This window comes from Platalea leucorodia (assembly GCF_965183815.1).
Source record: "Platalea leucorodia genome assembly, chromosome: Z".
Classification (NCBI taxonomy): Eukaryota; Metazoa; Chordata; class Aves; order Pelecaniformes; family Threskiornithidae; genus Platalea; species Platalea leucorodia.
In genome coordinates, this window is record NC_138858.1 from 11524402 (window position 1) to 11537920 (window position 13519).

At 59.7% G+C, this 13519-nt stretch overlaps 1 protein-coding gene across 34 annotated transcripts in view; it reads right to left on the reverse strand.

The window, feature by feature from the left end:
- The window catches only part of LOC309602865 (atos homolog protein B-like), a 41799-nt gene that overhangs the window by 3235 nt on the left and 25045 nt on the right, over nt 1-13519 (reverse strand). For 19 of the 34 annotated variants that reach the window (XM_082336936.1, XM_082336931.1, XM_082336961.1 and 16 more), the window contains 6 exons: nt 8184-8332; nt 5853-5945; nt 5091-5246; nt 2019-3275; nt 384-442; nt 1-97 (listed from right to left, as the gene is read on the reverse strand). In XM_082336936.1, the coding sequence (XP_082193062.1) occupies nt 1-97; nt 384-442; nt 2019-3095 (1233 nt within the window). In that variant the 5' untranslated portion in view covers nt 3096-3275; nt 5091-5246; nt 5853-5945; nt 8184-8332. Of the gene's footprint in view, nt 98-383; nt 443-2018; nt 3276-3463; nt 3598-4700; nt 4803-5090; nt 5247-5852; nt 5946-8183; nt 8345-10841; nt 12017-13519 lie in introns of those variants that run through there. The other 15 variants (XM_082336949.1, XM_082336941.1, XM_082336934.1 and 12 more) reach the window with 7 other exon arrangements.

Below are 13519 nucleotides of genomic sequence, written 5' to 3' on the forward strand. Positions count from 1 at the left end.
CTCAAAGTTGCCCAGCAGAGCGTGGCTGACGGTGGTGGTGGCCCAGGGCGCTGAGGAGGACCTGGTACCCCTCCGGAGGCTGCTCCGGAGGTGTCGCCTTTGAGAGAGGAGACAAGATTGGTGTTGGACTGCAGAGCATGCAGCCCTGGGCTGCCCTCTCCAAGCCCCCCTATCCCTTTCTTTGGTGGAGGTTGAACCCACTTTCCTACCAACCAGGGGCAGAAGAAACCTCCCTCCACCCCACAGCCTGGGGTCTTGTGGACAGGAGACACTTGGGGCAGGAAAGGGATCCAACGTGACCCTCCCACAGGGCTGTGGGGTGCTGGGGTGGCTGGGCACCCCAAGCCCCCACGTACCTCCCACGGGGCTGCCAGGACACTCACGATTTGAGGCGCAGCCCGCTCTTCAGCCTCCTCCCGACCGCAGTGCAATCCGCAGAGCTCTAGAGGGGACACAAAACAGAGAACCGCGTTAGGACAGCAACCAGGGACTGCTCACCCCCAGGAGGTGCCACTGCCCCTTGCCCTGCCCCACAAGGGTCCCAGCAGATCGGAGAGGCTCCCATCCATGGCTAGCTGTCAGTGGCCTCTGCAGGGGCGGCCAACAAGGCAGCGTAAGGGCTGCGGTGTCTGGTGGAGATGTGGGGCTGCCCAAACCCCAAAGTGGCTCTGCTGGGGATGAGGGTGTTGGTACCCAAGCCGAGGGTGCAGCACACAGCTCCCACCTTGCAAAGCCGGTTTCAGGACCAGCCCCGGTGATGAGACTCCCCCAGACAGAGCCAGGCACCAACATCCCCTTGTACCTCCCAGGAAGGGTAACACGTACAATGAAGCTCCCTGACTGGCCCAGGAAAAGTCCCGTCCCCTGGTGATTCATGCAAAGTCCTCAGCAGTGACGCCGGGCAGAGGGGGGTGCTGCCCACCCCTGCCCACAGGCAGGCTCCTACAGCTGTAGGGTGGGGGGTTGAAGCCAGGACCACACTGCAGCCTCTTTTTAAAGATGTCCCCTTTTCAGGGGTTTTCCCTTCTGGAAGCCACACAAAGGGCAGCACAACACAAAGGGATGATGGAGCTGGCTGGCATGACCGGGAAAACCCAGGGAAGCTGCTGGAGGGCTTCACTCTGCAAGGGCAGTGCTGGGGGCAGCTGGGCTGGGGGACAGTCACCAAAAAGGGTATGCGGGCAGGGATGGAGCTGTGCCCCACGGGTGATGTGTCCTGGCTCCAAGCAGCAAGAAGCTAGGGCAGCTCTGCCACTGGTCCCTGCGCCAGGGAAAGAGAGGAGCATGCCAGCTCTGGTGTGAGCCTGCTACAGCCTCAGCTGGCAGGACACGGTGAAGGCAGGGAGCTGATCAGGCGGGACTGGTAAGCAGGGAGGAATTGCAGGCAGCTCCTGAGTTGCCAGGGTGGTTGCAAACCTCCAGAGCCTGCCCCATTTCCGAGTTTGTGGCACCCTGGGGACATGCCACAGGCACCCCAGAAGTGCAGAAAAAAAACAGTGGCATCTCTGCACAGAGGACTGGGGCTCCCACTCCCTGGCCAGAGCACGTCCACTCCCACTCCTTGCCACCAAACCCTTGCCCTGATGGATATCACGGCCAGGGACCCAAGCCATCCCATCCCTCTGTCTTCATCCTTGTCAGGCAAGCAGAGGACAGTGACTCTTCCCAAGCCTGCCAGCAAGTCCGGCTTAAGGTGAAGTTGTCAGACACCGAGGGTGGCCCCACGCCACATGTCCAACTCTTGCTGTCACAGGGAGGTCGTGTCCTGTCCGAGCAAGGCTCTCTAGGCTAAAGAGCTGGTTGCAAGCAGAGAATCCAGTGACTAAAAGGTGTCAAGTCAGTGACAGCATATAGACTCTATGTCCCAGGGATGGCTATCAGCCACTGTCCTGCTCACACCAGTGCTGTGGCACTGGGACAGGACGGGGTGCTGTGCCACGATGGATGCCCCTGAGGACAGCCCTGAGCTCTGGCTGTCCCCAGGCCATGCCCTGCCTCGCCCTGCGAGTGATGCTCACCTTGGCCGTGGGAAGCAGGTGATTCCAGAATGGAGCCCCCTTGGCATCGGTGCTGCGGCAGGCCGTGGGCGCCGGATGGCACGGGAGGGCCCTCTTCCTTGGCAGCGGGGACAGGCTCTCGTCCTCAGAGCAGGAGTCGGCCACAGCCTCACCAGCGGGCAGCAGCTTCCTTTTGGCCGGGCAGCTGCTGCCACTGAGCTGGCTGCTCCCGCAGGGCGTCTTCTCCAGGGAGCTCAGGTTGCTGGGCTCAGGGCTGAGCACTGTCTGAGTTGCTGGGGGCTCCTTGCACCCATTGGCCACCACTGGCCATTCTTCTTCTCCACTAGCCCTGCTGCTGTGAGCTGGGCTGCTACCTGGCTTGTCTCTCTTCCCACCAGAGTCCAACTGGACTGTTTGTGCAATATTGTGCAAATCAAGGTGAAGCAAGTTGTGGCCACTTGCCTGCTCCCCATTCTCCCCATAGTCTGTGGGCTGATCCCCCGATGAGACAGAGCAACCATCTCTCGTGTGCAAAGTACTGCAAGCAATGTGCTGGAGCCAGGAGGAGGAGGAGACATCCTGTGACTTGTCCTCTCTGCTGGCCTTGGGGCTGTGGCTAGGGCTGCCCTCACACCGGTGCTCCACCACCCGCAGCCCGCTGTGGGAGAAGTGCTGGGCAGAGCCGCACAGGGATAGCTCCTCCACCAGCAGACCATCCTCGAAGGTATCATCATCGTCCAGGGAAGCCTGCCCAGGGCCCCCATCGCGCTTGCCATCCACCCCCCTGACACCCCAGTGAGTTCGTTTGGGATCTCGCCCCACCTCCGGAGTTCGCTGCTCAGGGTAACCCCTCTTGCCAGCCAGCCGGCTGCCTGCCCGCTGCTCCGTGCTCTCAGAGGAGCTGGAGAGATGGGAGAAGATGGAGACCTGGTAAACCTTCTGGCGCTTGATTTCTGTCTCGTTGTAGCCCATGAGGATGCCACGGTGGGTGCAGCGCTGCGAGGAAGGCTCCAAGGGCGCCTCTCCACTGGGCCGGGACAGGCTGGTGTCCGTGCCGCGCTCCGGGGGCAGGGACGTCTCCGCGTGGATGTGCCGCATGGAGCCTTACTTGCCTGGACTCCGTGCGGAGCCGGAGTCAGAACAGCCCATGCAGCAGCAGGAGGGGGACCGTAAAGTGCCACAGGTCAGGGTGCGAGGGCAGGGGGTGGGAGCTGGACTCCCCCTCGCTCAGGACGTCCGGGTGAGCCCTCCGCTACGGAGTGCACTGCAGCTCAGCATCTGAAAAGAGAGAGCAGGAGGAGGGAGATCAGCCCGGGATCGCCGTCCTCATCTGGGCTTTTGGCCGCAAGGGACCTGCCGGGATGCGGGCAGCTCCCCGCACAGCCCCACTCGGACCTCCCTCTCCAGGGACGGGAAGAGGAACCAGGCTGGTGCGGCTCCCCGGGGAACCCTGCGGCATCACCCACCTGCAGGATCAGCGCTTCCTTCCTGGCCTGGGCACGGAGAGGAGTCTCCAGCCGGGCTGGAGGCTACTGGGGACAAGTCTGGACAAGTGGGGAGAAGGGGGCCTGCCCTCTGCCAGGGACTTGATGTGCTTGCGCTGTTCAGGAGTGCAGGAGTCAGGCAGGTCAGACCAGTCCCAGGGGCTCAGGCCTGTAATCACCCCTTTGGGGAACGGCAACAAGATCTCCCAGCGCTCACCAAGAAGTCCTGCCCCGGCCGCATGCGCTGAACGAGGCAGGGCTGGTGCCCTGCGCTGCCAGCCTCATGGCAGGGACATAAACCTGGCTGGGCAGCCTGGGAAACCTGACCTAACGTCACCGAGCTCTGCTGGCTCGGACCAGAGACCTCCACCACCTCAATCAGCAGCTGAGTGGTACCAGGAGCTGCAGAGCCCACCACGGGCTCCTGCACCATCCACCCACCCCTGCCTGCCCCGAGGGCCTGACCTCCTCTGTGCTGTACGGTGCCTCACTTTTGATTTTCAGCCCAGTTTCAGAGCTGTGAGAATCCTGGCCATGAGTTTTTCTGGCATGATAAATACTGAAATGGCTGCAAGAGCTGAGGAGATGCAGGAAAAGTCACCAGTAGGCTGAGGAGCTCCAGAGCCTTATAAAATGCCTGTGCCTGGCAGCTCTGCCCTTTGCCTGTCCCCACAGCTCTGCCTGCTCTTGTGGAGCAAAGGCTTAGAGGCAGGCGTGTAACAGGGGAATTGGTTCTCCAAGGGGGTCAAGGCTATCTGCAGAGCGAGGCTGCATGTGGTATTTTGACCCCTGCCACGATGGGGATGGGAAAGTGGCAGGCCAGGGTGGGTGAGCCCAGGGATTTTGTTCAAAAGGAGTGCTGACAGGTATAACCATGCGCCAGCGCGTGCTGGGGGCTGCCCAGCTGGAAAGCAGCTTTGCAGAAAAGACACTGGGATCCTGGAGGATGCCCATGTTGAACATGAACCAGCAATGTGCCCTTGCCACAAAGAAGGCCAACAGTATCCTGGGCTGCATTAGGCACAGCATTGCCAGCGCGTCGAGGGAGGTGATCTTTCCCCTCTGCTCAGCACTGGTGAGGCCACACCTGAGAGAGTGTGGCAAAGGGCCACTAAGATAATTAAGGGACTGGAGCATCTCTCCTATGAGGAAAGGCTGTGAGAGCTGGGACGTTCAGCCTGGAGAAGAGAAGGGGGATCTTATCAGTGTATATAAATACCTGAAGGGAGGGTGCAAAGAAGATGGAGCCAGGCTCTTTCCAGTGGTGTCCAGTGACAGGACAAGAGGCAATGGGCACAAACTGGAACACAGGAGGTTCCTCCTGAACACCAGGAAACACTTTTTTTACTGTGAGGGTGACTGAGCACTGGAACAGGTTGCCTAGAGAGGTTGTGGAGTCTCCATCCTTGGAGATATTCAAAAGCTGTCTGGACAGAGTCCTGGACAATGGCCCTGCTTGGGCAGAGGGGTTGGACCAGATCACCTCCAGAGGTCCCTACCAACCTCAACCCCTCTGCGTAACCAGCCACACTGCAGCCTGTCCTGGCTGCCCCCCACACTCAACCCTCTGCAGCAGAACCCCGCTTTGCTCCAGATTAACTTCCCTGACCTGCAGCGGGCGGTCGTTGGCACAACTAGCTGAAGACACCTGACAGCCAGGCACCCCCCAGAAGCGGCGTGGCTGCCGTGGAATGGCTCCCACCATCACGGTGTGCCTCCGAACCTCTGCACCGTCCTCTCCAGCTCTTCAGTCTGCGCAGTGGCTCTGAGGGGAAGGAAAGGGGGAGATGCAGGGCTGGAGTGATTCACATGCTTTCCAGGAGAAGGGCATTCGGGTACTGCCTGCCTGCGGGGTCACACAGGCAGAGAGGCAGCATCGAGGCACAGCCCCTCCCAGCCTCCCAAACCCAAAGGCCACATACATCTCAGCCATCTCAGGCAGTGCTATCACTTCGATTTCCATTTAAACCACAAATATGTTAAATTAAGCTGTGAACTCTCATACCTGGCTCGTATTTTACATTCCTTTTGCATGTGTTCCTGTAGGAAAACCTGTGCATATGAACAGATCCCTGCTTCTTTCTGGTGACCATTTCATGTCTTGTTTTGCAAGACACTGCAGATCACCAGCAACCTCTGGGCCTCCAGCTAGCTGCTGGTCTCATGTCCACCTCCTGCCCCTTTCACCCACAGCACAGGACACTTTCTAGCCCTACAGACAAGGAGAAGAGCTTGCAATTGTTTTCTTCCAATAAGAGATACCTGGCTGGGAAGGCAGAAACCAGGAGCCTGACAGCCCTGAGCCATGATGGCCCCCCACCAGCTTCCCCCAGCACAAAGACAGAAGTCTTTTCATGTGCACAGCACTCACCTGCTCAGATGTGCCCTTGATGCATGATGGAGGTTTGCAGATGCAACACAGCTCCCCTGTGGTCATACTCCACTGGCACCGCAGCTTTGATGCCTGGAAGGGGGCAAGGAGGAGAGTCAGCCTGGGCAGCAGCTCGTGGTGCAACACCTTCAGAGTGGGCAGGAGCCCTCAGGCACCTCCACCCTCTCCCCCCTGTGGCAGGGACAGCACGTAAGCTTTGCTAGCCCAGGAACCTCCGAGTGAAGGAGGAAATGCTGCCCATCCCTGTACCATGCCCTCCCTGCATCCCTCCCCATGCAGCCCTCGGCTGAGGGCTCACTGCAGCGGCCGTCCTGAGGGAGGCTGCCGTCTGTCCCACTGGGCATCCTGCCTGCCAGCACTGTTCTGAATCTGGAAAGAGCAGGGCCAGGCAGATGAACAAAATCCCTGAAGGGATGCTCAGAGGCACCAAACACCCAAGTGCACCCCCTTTCTGGCACCCTGGTGCGGCAAGTTCTGCATCCCGTCATCCTGCAGGTGGGAAGTCAGCTTCGGCAGGTCACTCGCTGTGCTCGCTGCCTGGCCTCGCCCGCCCCAGGAAACGGGTTGTTCTTTCATCACATTTCCACTAAGATTTGTAATTCACAGGCAGTCATGGCCAGTCTCCGAGAGCCGGCCAGCCCAAAAGCCACTGCCAGCAGTGCTGGGGAAGAGCACTGCCAGCGACCAGCCACAACACAGATACAATGCACCAGCTGCCAAGGAGCACTTGCAGCAGGGCAAATCAACGCCGTAGCATAACAAACCTCTGGTCCAAAACATCAACAAAAGCTCTTTGTAAAGATTAGCTCCTCTTGGCACCCCACATGGGGACTGCACCAAGGCAGGTAGAAAAGCAAGTGAATGCCCGCAGCTGTAGGCGGACGCCGAGGTGGTAACACGCTGTGCTCTGCCTGCCTGGAAGGTTGCTGCTTCCCTCCTCCATCCCTGGGGGAGATTTGTACCATGACTTGCATGGCACAGTCAACCGCTGGGAAGCAAAATCAGCAACCGGCGGCAAGAGTCAGCATGGCGCGGTGGGAGAAAGCCACATCCTTCCTGCGTGTGTCCGTGCTGGGACAAATACACAGTTAACTTCATCCTTTCTTTCTCCTTCCCATGTCCCTCTGCAGTCACAGCCCTTTGCTCCCCAGCAGCAGCTGCCTTTTGGGGCAGGGAGTCCATCAGGAGAGGCTGACATGCTGACACCACAAACCCATCCCACAAACCTCAACACCAGTCACCAGGTGATGCCAGCACTAGCCAGTAGTGCACACACCGAGCACAAGGGGCTGCACCACGTTTTGCCAGCCCAAACACTGTTTCCCAAAGCACCGCGGTGGGAAATGCCAGAATTCCCCAGCCCACCCCAAAAATGTCTTCAAGTACACCTTGGGACCTCCTTGTACATCCCTGTGGAGGGCTGCCTGGCAGCCTGGGATGGGGAGCAGCTGGAGCACAGCACTGCTCCTCACCCTCCTGCCAGGCACTGTGGCCAAGGGAGGCTCCTGTCCCCCTTCCCCTAGTCTTTGGGGTTTTTCTTGGCTGTGTTTAGCTCTGCCTCCCAGGGCAGCTCCTCCCTGCTGAGAGCCCAGCCAGCTCACAGCAGGGCTCAGCCTCTGACAGCACCCACCGAGAGCCAGAGAGCAACACAGGGACCAGCGACTCCTGCACCTGAAGCAGGGACGGGGAGACAGCACCTGGTCACTTCTCCCTTCTCCTCCCCTTGAGCCAGACGTCTCCAGGGCCCTGCTTCTGGCCGCCTGGATGGGACAGGTCCAGGCCCTCACCAGCTCAGCCGAGCAGCACAAGTACCATCCCCTGGATGCAGCACGTGGGGCTCCATGTGCCCAAGCCAAGAGTTTGGCCCCTCCTAAGCCCAAGTGATGGTGATTTTACTGGTGTTTCAGCCCGTGCTGGTGCTCTAAGACAGGACTTGAAGGGCTTTGCCTGTTGGGCGAAGCCCAGCCAGAGCTCCTCCTGCTCTCTGCCCTGCTCCTGCCAAGCTCCCAGGCCCCCCTGATGCTCAGAGGACAGGAGGGGACCTGTGCTTTTGCCAGGGTCTCCAAGCACCTGGGTCCAGAGCTATGCCAGGCACAGCCTTCTTCTCTTCCTTCCCGGCGAGGCCTGGGGAAGGGCACTATGCTTCAACAGCCATGAAATACCCAGTGCTAAAGGACCTGCAGGGAGGGAGCGTCTCCCAGGCACTGGGGCAGAGGCACTGCATTCCCTGGGGACACCGAGCCACCAGACCCTGATGGGATGACACAGCCAGGCCGGGGGGGTGGGGGTGGGGTCGGGGACTTGGCTTACCTGCTGGTTTCATTCCTATTAGCACATCCAGGGGGGACCCAGGATTAACAGACCGTGGTCTCAGTCTGGTGGTAACAGAGCAGGATGGCAGGTGAGGAAGGGTCCCTGGCTGGGCGATGCAGCAGCTGTACCACATGCCGGGCTGCAGCCTGCAAAAGGATCTGTTGCTGTTTTAATTGTAGTGTACTGGCCAGAAAGGACGTGGGACAGGTGCAGGGGCAGCTCTGCCAGCCAGGGAGGCATCTGTCACAGGGCAGGACCGGCAGAGCCCTTGGAAAGGGGAGCCTGGCAGGGCTGGCAGCACAGCACTGGTGCAAGGGAGAGAGCAAGAGCTGTGCCCAAAGGGGCCACGCTCACTTGGGGATCCATGCGGCTTCCCAGAGCAGCACTGCCAGCCAGTCAAGGGGACACACGGCTGGTGCACAAGAGGCTTTGGTGTGGGCATTGCTGCCTGGGACAGAGTGCCATGCCCAGGGGCTGGCTGGGCTGAGAAGGGTTCTTGCACTATTTAGACCACAAAAAACCCCAAACCAACCCCAAACTGGCTTTTGCTGCCTTCCTCTCTCCTGCTCCCTCTCCTAGGAAGAGGCTAAGGAGACCTTCGCAGCCTCACTGGGGGTGAAGCAGGAACCATGCAGCCAGGAAAGAGAGGAGCTGTCATTACAAGAGGGCAAGTAATCATCCTCGGTACAAGCATAGCACAAGGCAAGAGAAGAGGCAACAGAAACTGCTGGAAACAGACTGCCTGGAGGATAAGCCACAGCTCCATCGGTCCTATCTAAACCCAAGCAGAAGGAAGGAAATCCAGTCAGTGGAAGTGCAAACCCAGGAGCTCCCTGGCACAGGCTAAGAACAGAGCTTCAGAAGCACCAGCAGGCAGAAAGTTTCCATCACAACCCCGAAGGACAGCAGCACCAGCAGCAATGCTGCCACCAGAGAAGGGTTTCTCCACAGCCCGACAGATCAGGCATATCACCATCAGGAGAGAGACAGACACGTGAGGCTGGGGACCACCTCCAGCACCATCCATAGGAGAGGTGGCAATCCTGGAGAGAAGATGGTTAGAGAGATGCTAGAGCAGCAAACTGTGCCTGCAGGGAAAGATGACCGGCATGGACATGGCTCTGGCACTCCCCTGGGATTCAGGCTGGGGAGGAAGGAGCTCACACTTGGTGGAAACAAGAGAGAGGGAAGGAGGAAGGATGGAGAGGGAGGGGGCATCCCTGCCCCTCCACAAGGGCAAGTGCTGCTCTCAGGGGTCCTCAGAAGGCCTCCTGCTGTGCCAGATTTATGCAGCCGCAGAGCCTCGCTCAGTGCTGGCCCCTGTGCAGATAACAGGGAGGAAGCCCAAGCCCAGATGGGAAGGATGGGGCAAGAGGCAGTGCCCACGTCAGGAGTGCGAGCTCCTAGAAACCACCAGAGACAGCTTCTACAGAGACAGACCCAACATCTCCCACTGCCCCGCAGCAACCGTGTTCGTGAGGTGCTGCTGCTGCCCTTCCATCCATCCTGTGGGAGGGGATGCTGACGGGGTGCAGAAGCCCCTGGGGACAGAGCAGCCCTCTCTGCAGGGTGCCTTGCTGGGGCTCTGGGCTGCAGCAGGCTCCTGAGGGGCTGAGGTCTGCCCAGCCCCAGCCCCGTGCACAGGTGCCGCAGGGACTGAGCCCTTCCGCTCGGCCGAGCCAGGATAACACAATGAAACCTCTCCCGGGAGCTCCCGGCCTGGGGGCTTACCCCTGCTCCCTCCGATGCCCCATGTCTTGGCATGGATCGCCTCCGCACACCTTGCCCGGGTGCCTTGCGTGCAGGCAGCGACGCTGACAATAGCCTGCGGCTGGGAAGGGGGGCTCGCAGGGTCTGCAGGCAGATCCTGCTATCCAACAGCCACCTGTGTACGGCTTTCCCCCACGTCCAACCGCCCCCGCCAGCCTCCCCTCCATGCACGGCTGCCCCTCTCCCCAGGAAAGCACAGTCAAAGAATGAAAAGCAGCCTAAAATCCATCAGGACAATCGGGCAGCTCTCCAAAGCCAGCAGCACCCCCTGCCCACCCAGCACCAGCAGGCTCAAACCTCAGCGATACAGCCCACGGCCGCCCAGCTCCAGCCTTCGACCGGGAGCCCAGGAAACCTGCAGCAGGCAGGGCAGGGAAATCCCATGCAGCAGCCGCTCACGGGGAGGACAGCCCAGGTTGAGGACAGACCTTTGTCTCTGCCTGCCTGTCTCGTTCGCTCACTGCCGGAGGAGGAAGAAGAGGGGGGCGGTGGGGGACAGCGAGCAAAGATAACACCCCTAGGAGGGATGTCACAGCCACGTTAATCACTTGGAATTCCAGCCAGCGCAGACCCGGGTGCCGCAAATATGGGCAGCAAATGGAGATGCTCAAAGCTCTGAAATAATTGGATCCTTTCACAAGAGCCGAGCCCAGAATCCAGCACAGGAATTCAGTCCCCGCTGGAAGTCGAGAGATCAAATACACCAAGAGGCAGGCGCAGCACAAGCAATCCTCAGCCACCACCGTATCCGGCTCCGCAGCCCCTGGCGCTGCTCTAATCTCAGGTGCCTTCTCAGCGGGAGCGAGGGCGAGGGAGGACCGCAGCAGAGAGCCCAAGCCCCCAGTGGAGCGGAGCTGAGGACCGGCCCCTTCCCATCCAACTTACTCCACTTGTGGCAAGGTGCAGAAACGCTGCCAATGCGAAAGAGGGTTTCGTGGAGGAAACCAGCGGCCTCGAAGCCTTGCTCGACCGGAGGAACAGCCCAAGGAAAGGAGACCCACAAAGCTGCCAGCTGGCCTCCGCAGCCCCGCGAAGGAGATGCCCGGCCCGGCAGGCTTGCCAGCCCGCATCACGTTCCCGGCGAGACACACACACGGCACATGTAGGCTCCTGCTCGGCGCCTCAACAGCAATGAAAAGGCACGGAGGCTTCTGCCAGAAAACAAAGACGCAGCGGCAGAGCTGGGGGTGGGGAAAACTCTCCGCTGCCCAAGAGGATCCCCGCAGAGGCAGCAAAATGCTGCTGGGCTCCACCGTGGCTACTCACCCCCGCGAGCCCAAGGTGGCACCCACTCGCCCGGCACAGGGAGTCCTGAGGGTGGGCCAGCCCCTGCTCCCCTCCCTGAGGCAGCGCCGGCTGGGAAGTGCTGGAGGACGCAAGCCAGGCCCAGGACAACAGCTGGCCACAAGGGGAAAATTCCTCCGGGCTGGCTCTGCTTCATAAAAAGCTGCGTCTTTTCACCTCGGGGTAGCTGCTGCACGCCACCGCTTCCCAGGGGAAGGCGCAGCCGGCGCTGTGCCTGTGAGCTTTGCCACCAGGGCAATCTGCGGAGCCCGGCAGCGTTGACCTTGCAGCGGCACAGCGGCCTCGGCAGTCACCCTGGGGCAACAAAGAAAGTGCCCGCAGCAAAAGCAAGCCCCTGGCCTCCCAGGTATAGGGACATGTTGGCCAGCTCCCTTCCAGTCCTCCTGTCCCTCTCCAGGGGCATGACCCAAAGGACGGGGACCTCGGCCACTGGATGACCACGCAGACTGGCTGCTCCACTCCAGACATCGGTGCCAACCACAACCGATGGAAAATTTTCCACCATGGGTGATTACAAAGTCATGTGCCTGTGCAGCTGGTCACAGGATGGCCGCAAGAAGGCAAATGGGGCCTGGCAGAGGGGCAGGGACCACTTCTCCTATGCGCTTGCATGAGGCCTAGGGTCTTCGGCCATGACCAGGGCATCAATGCGCTGCCATGTTTCAAGTTCAATAAGAACATTTGTCCAAGGGAGGCATCCCCCAGGTCCAGGCAGGACTACACCCTCACCATACTAAGTGATGCACAAATGTTAGCATTAACAATCCTTTTTATCTGACGTCCCAAGAGGAAGAATGATGCCCTGGGGTTGGTGTCTGCATCAGAAGCCCTGGGAACCCCTATCCCAACCCATTTAACTCAACCCCAATGGAAAGGCAATTGCTTACTGGTAACGCCCATCCCATCAGCCCCCCGTCCCAGGCCGTGTGCTGTGGGAAGTGTGATCTAACCGTGCGGCATGAACAGCTCAGCCCGCTCTCCATCGCTACAAGCAGGGTACAGAAACACAACTCCTTGACAGGGAGCCCCGGCGCGGGGTGATGCTTTGTGAGCTGGGAGAAGACAGCACGGCAGTCCGTAGGTGACGGGACCCCTTTTGCTCCCACCTCTGCTGTCTCCACTCTTCTCCCTTTAGCCACCCCGCATACAGCTGCAGCCTCCTTACTGAGCCAGCTCCTTCTGTACCCTGATACCCCGCAGCCATCCACACTGCCTGATCCCAGATGCAAAACCCTTCACCTTCCCCACATCCTTCACGTGGCAGCCAGGCTCTGCATCCCCATAAGCGTGCTCCTCTTCACTCCCACCCCAGCCCCGTCCTCCTCCACCATCAGATGCTGCCCTGTTTACATGCACCCCCATGCATATCGCCAACGTACCCAGCTCTTTACCCGTGCTCTGTTGCCTCCTGATCACTGCAGCTTGTGCCGTAACAAGAGGTATTTAAAAGACATGGAGGCGTGGTGCTTAGGGACATGGTTTCGTGGTGGACTTGGCAGTGCTAGGTTAACGGTTGGACTTGATGATCTTAAGGGTCTTTTCCAACCTAAACAATTCTATGATTTTATGTCTTTTAAATACTTTCAGGGATGGGGACTCAACCACTACCCTGGGCAGCCTGTTCCAGTGCCTGACTGCCCTTTCAGTGAAGAAATTTTTCCAAATATCCAACCTAAACCTCCCCTGGCGCAGCTTGAGGCCGTTCCCTCTCGTCCTATCGCTTGTTATTAGGGAGAAGAGACCGACCCCCACCTCGCTACAGCCTCCTGTCAGGCAGTTGTAGAGAGCAAGAAGGTCTCCCCTCAGCCTCCTCTTCTCCAGGCTCAACAACCCCAGCTCCCTCAGCCGCTCCTCACCAGCCCTGTGCTCCAGACCCTTCACCAGCTTCGTTGCCCTTCTCTGGACACGCTCCAGCACCTCCATGTCCTTCTTGGAGTGAGGGGCCCAAAATTGAACACAGGACTCGAGGTGCAGCCTCACCAGTGCGAGTACAGGGGCACGATCACCTCTCTGGTCCTGCTGGCCACACTATTCTTGATACAAGCCAGGATGCCATTGGCCCTCTTGGCCACCTGAGCACACTGCTGGCTCATGTTCAGGCGGCTGTCAGCCAACACCCCCAGGTCCTTTCCCTCCAGGCAGCTCTCCAGCCACTCCTCCCCCAGCCTGTAGCGTTGCCTGGGGTTGTTGTGACCCAAGTGCAGGACCCGGCACTGAGCCTTGTTGAACCTCATGCCGTTGGCCCCGGCCCATCGATC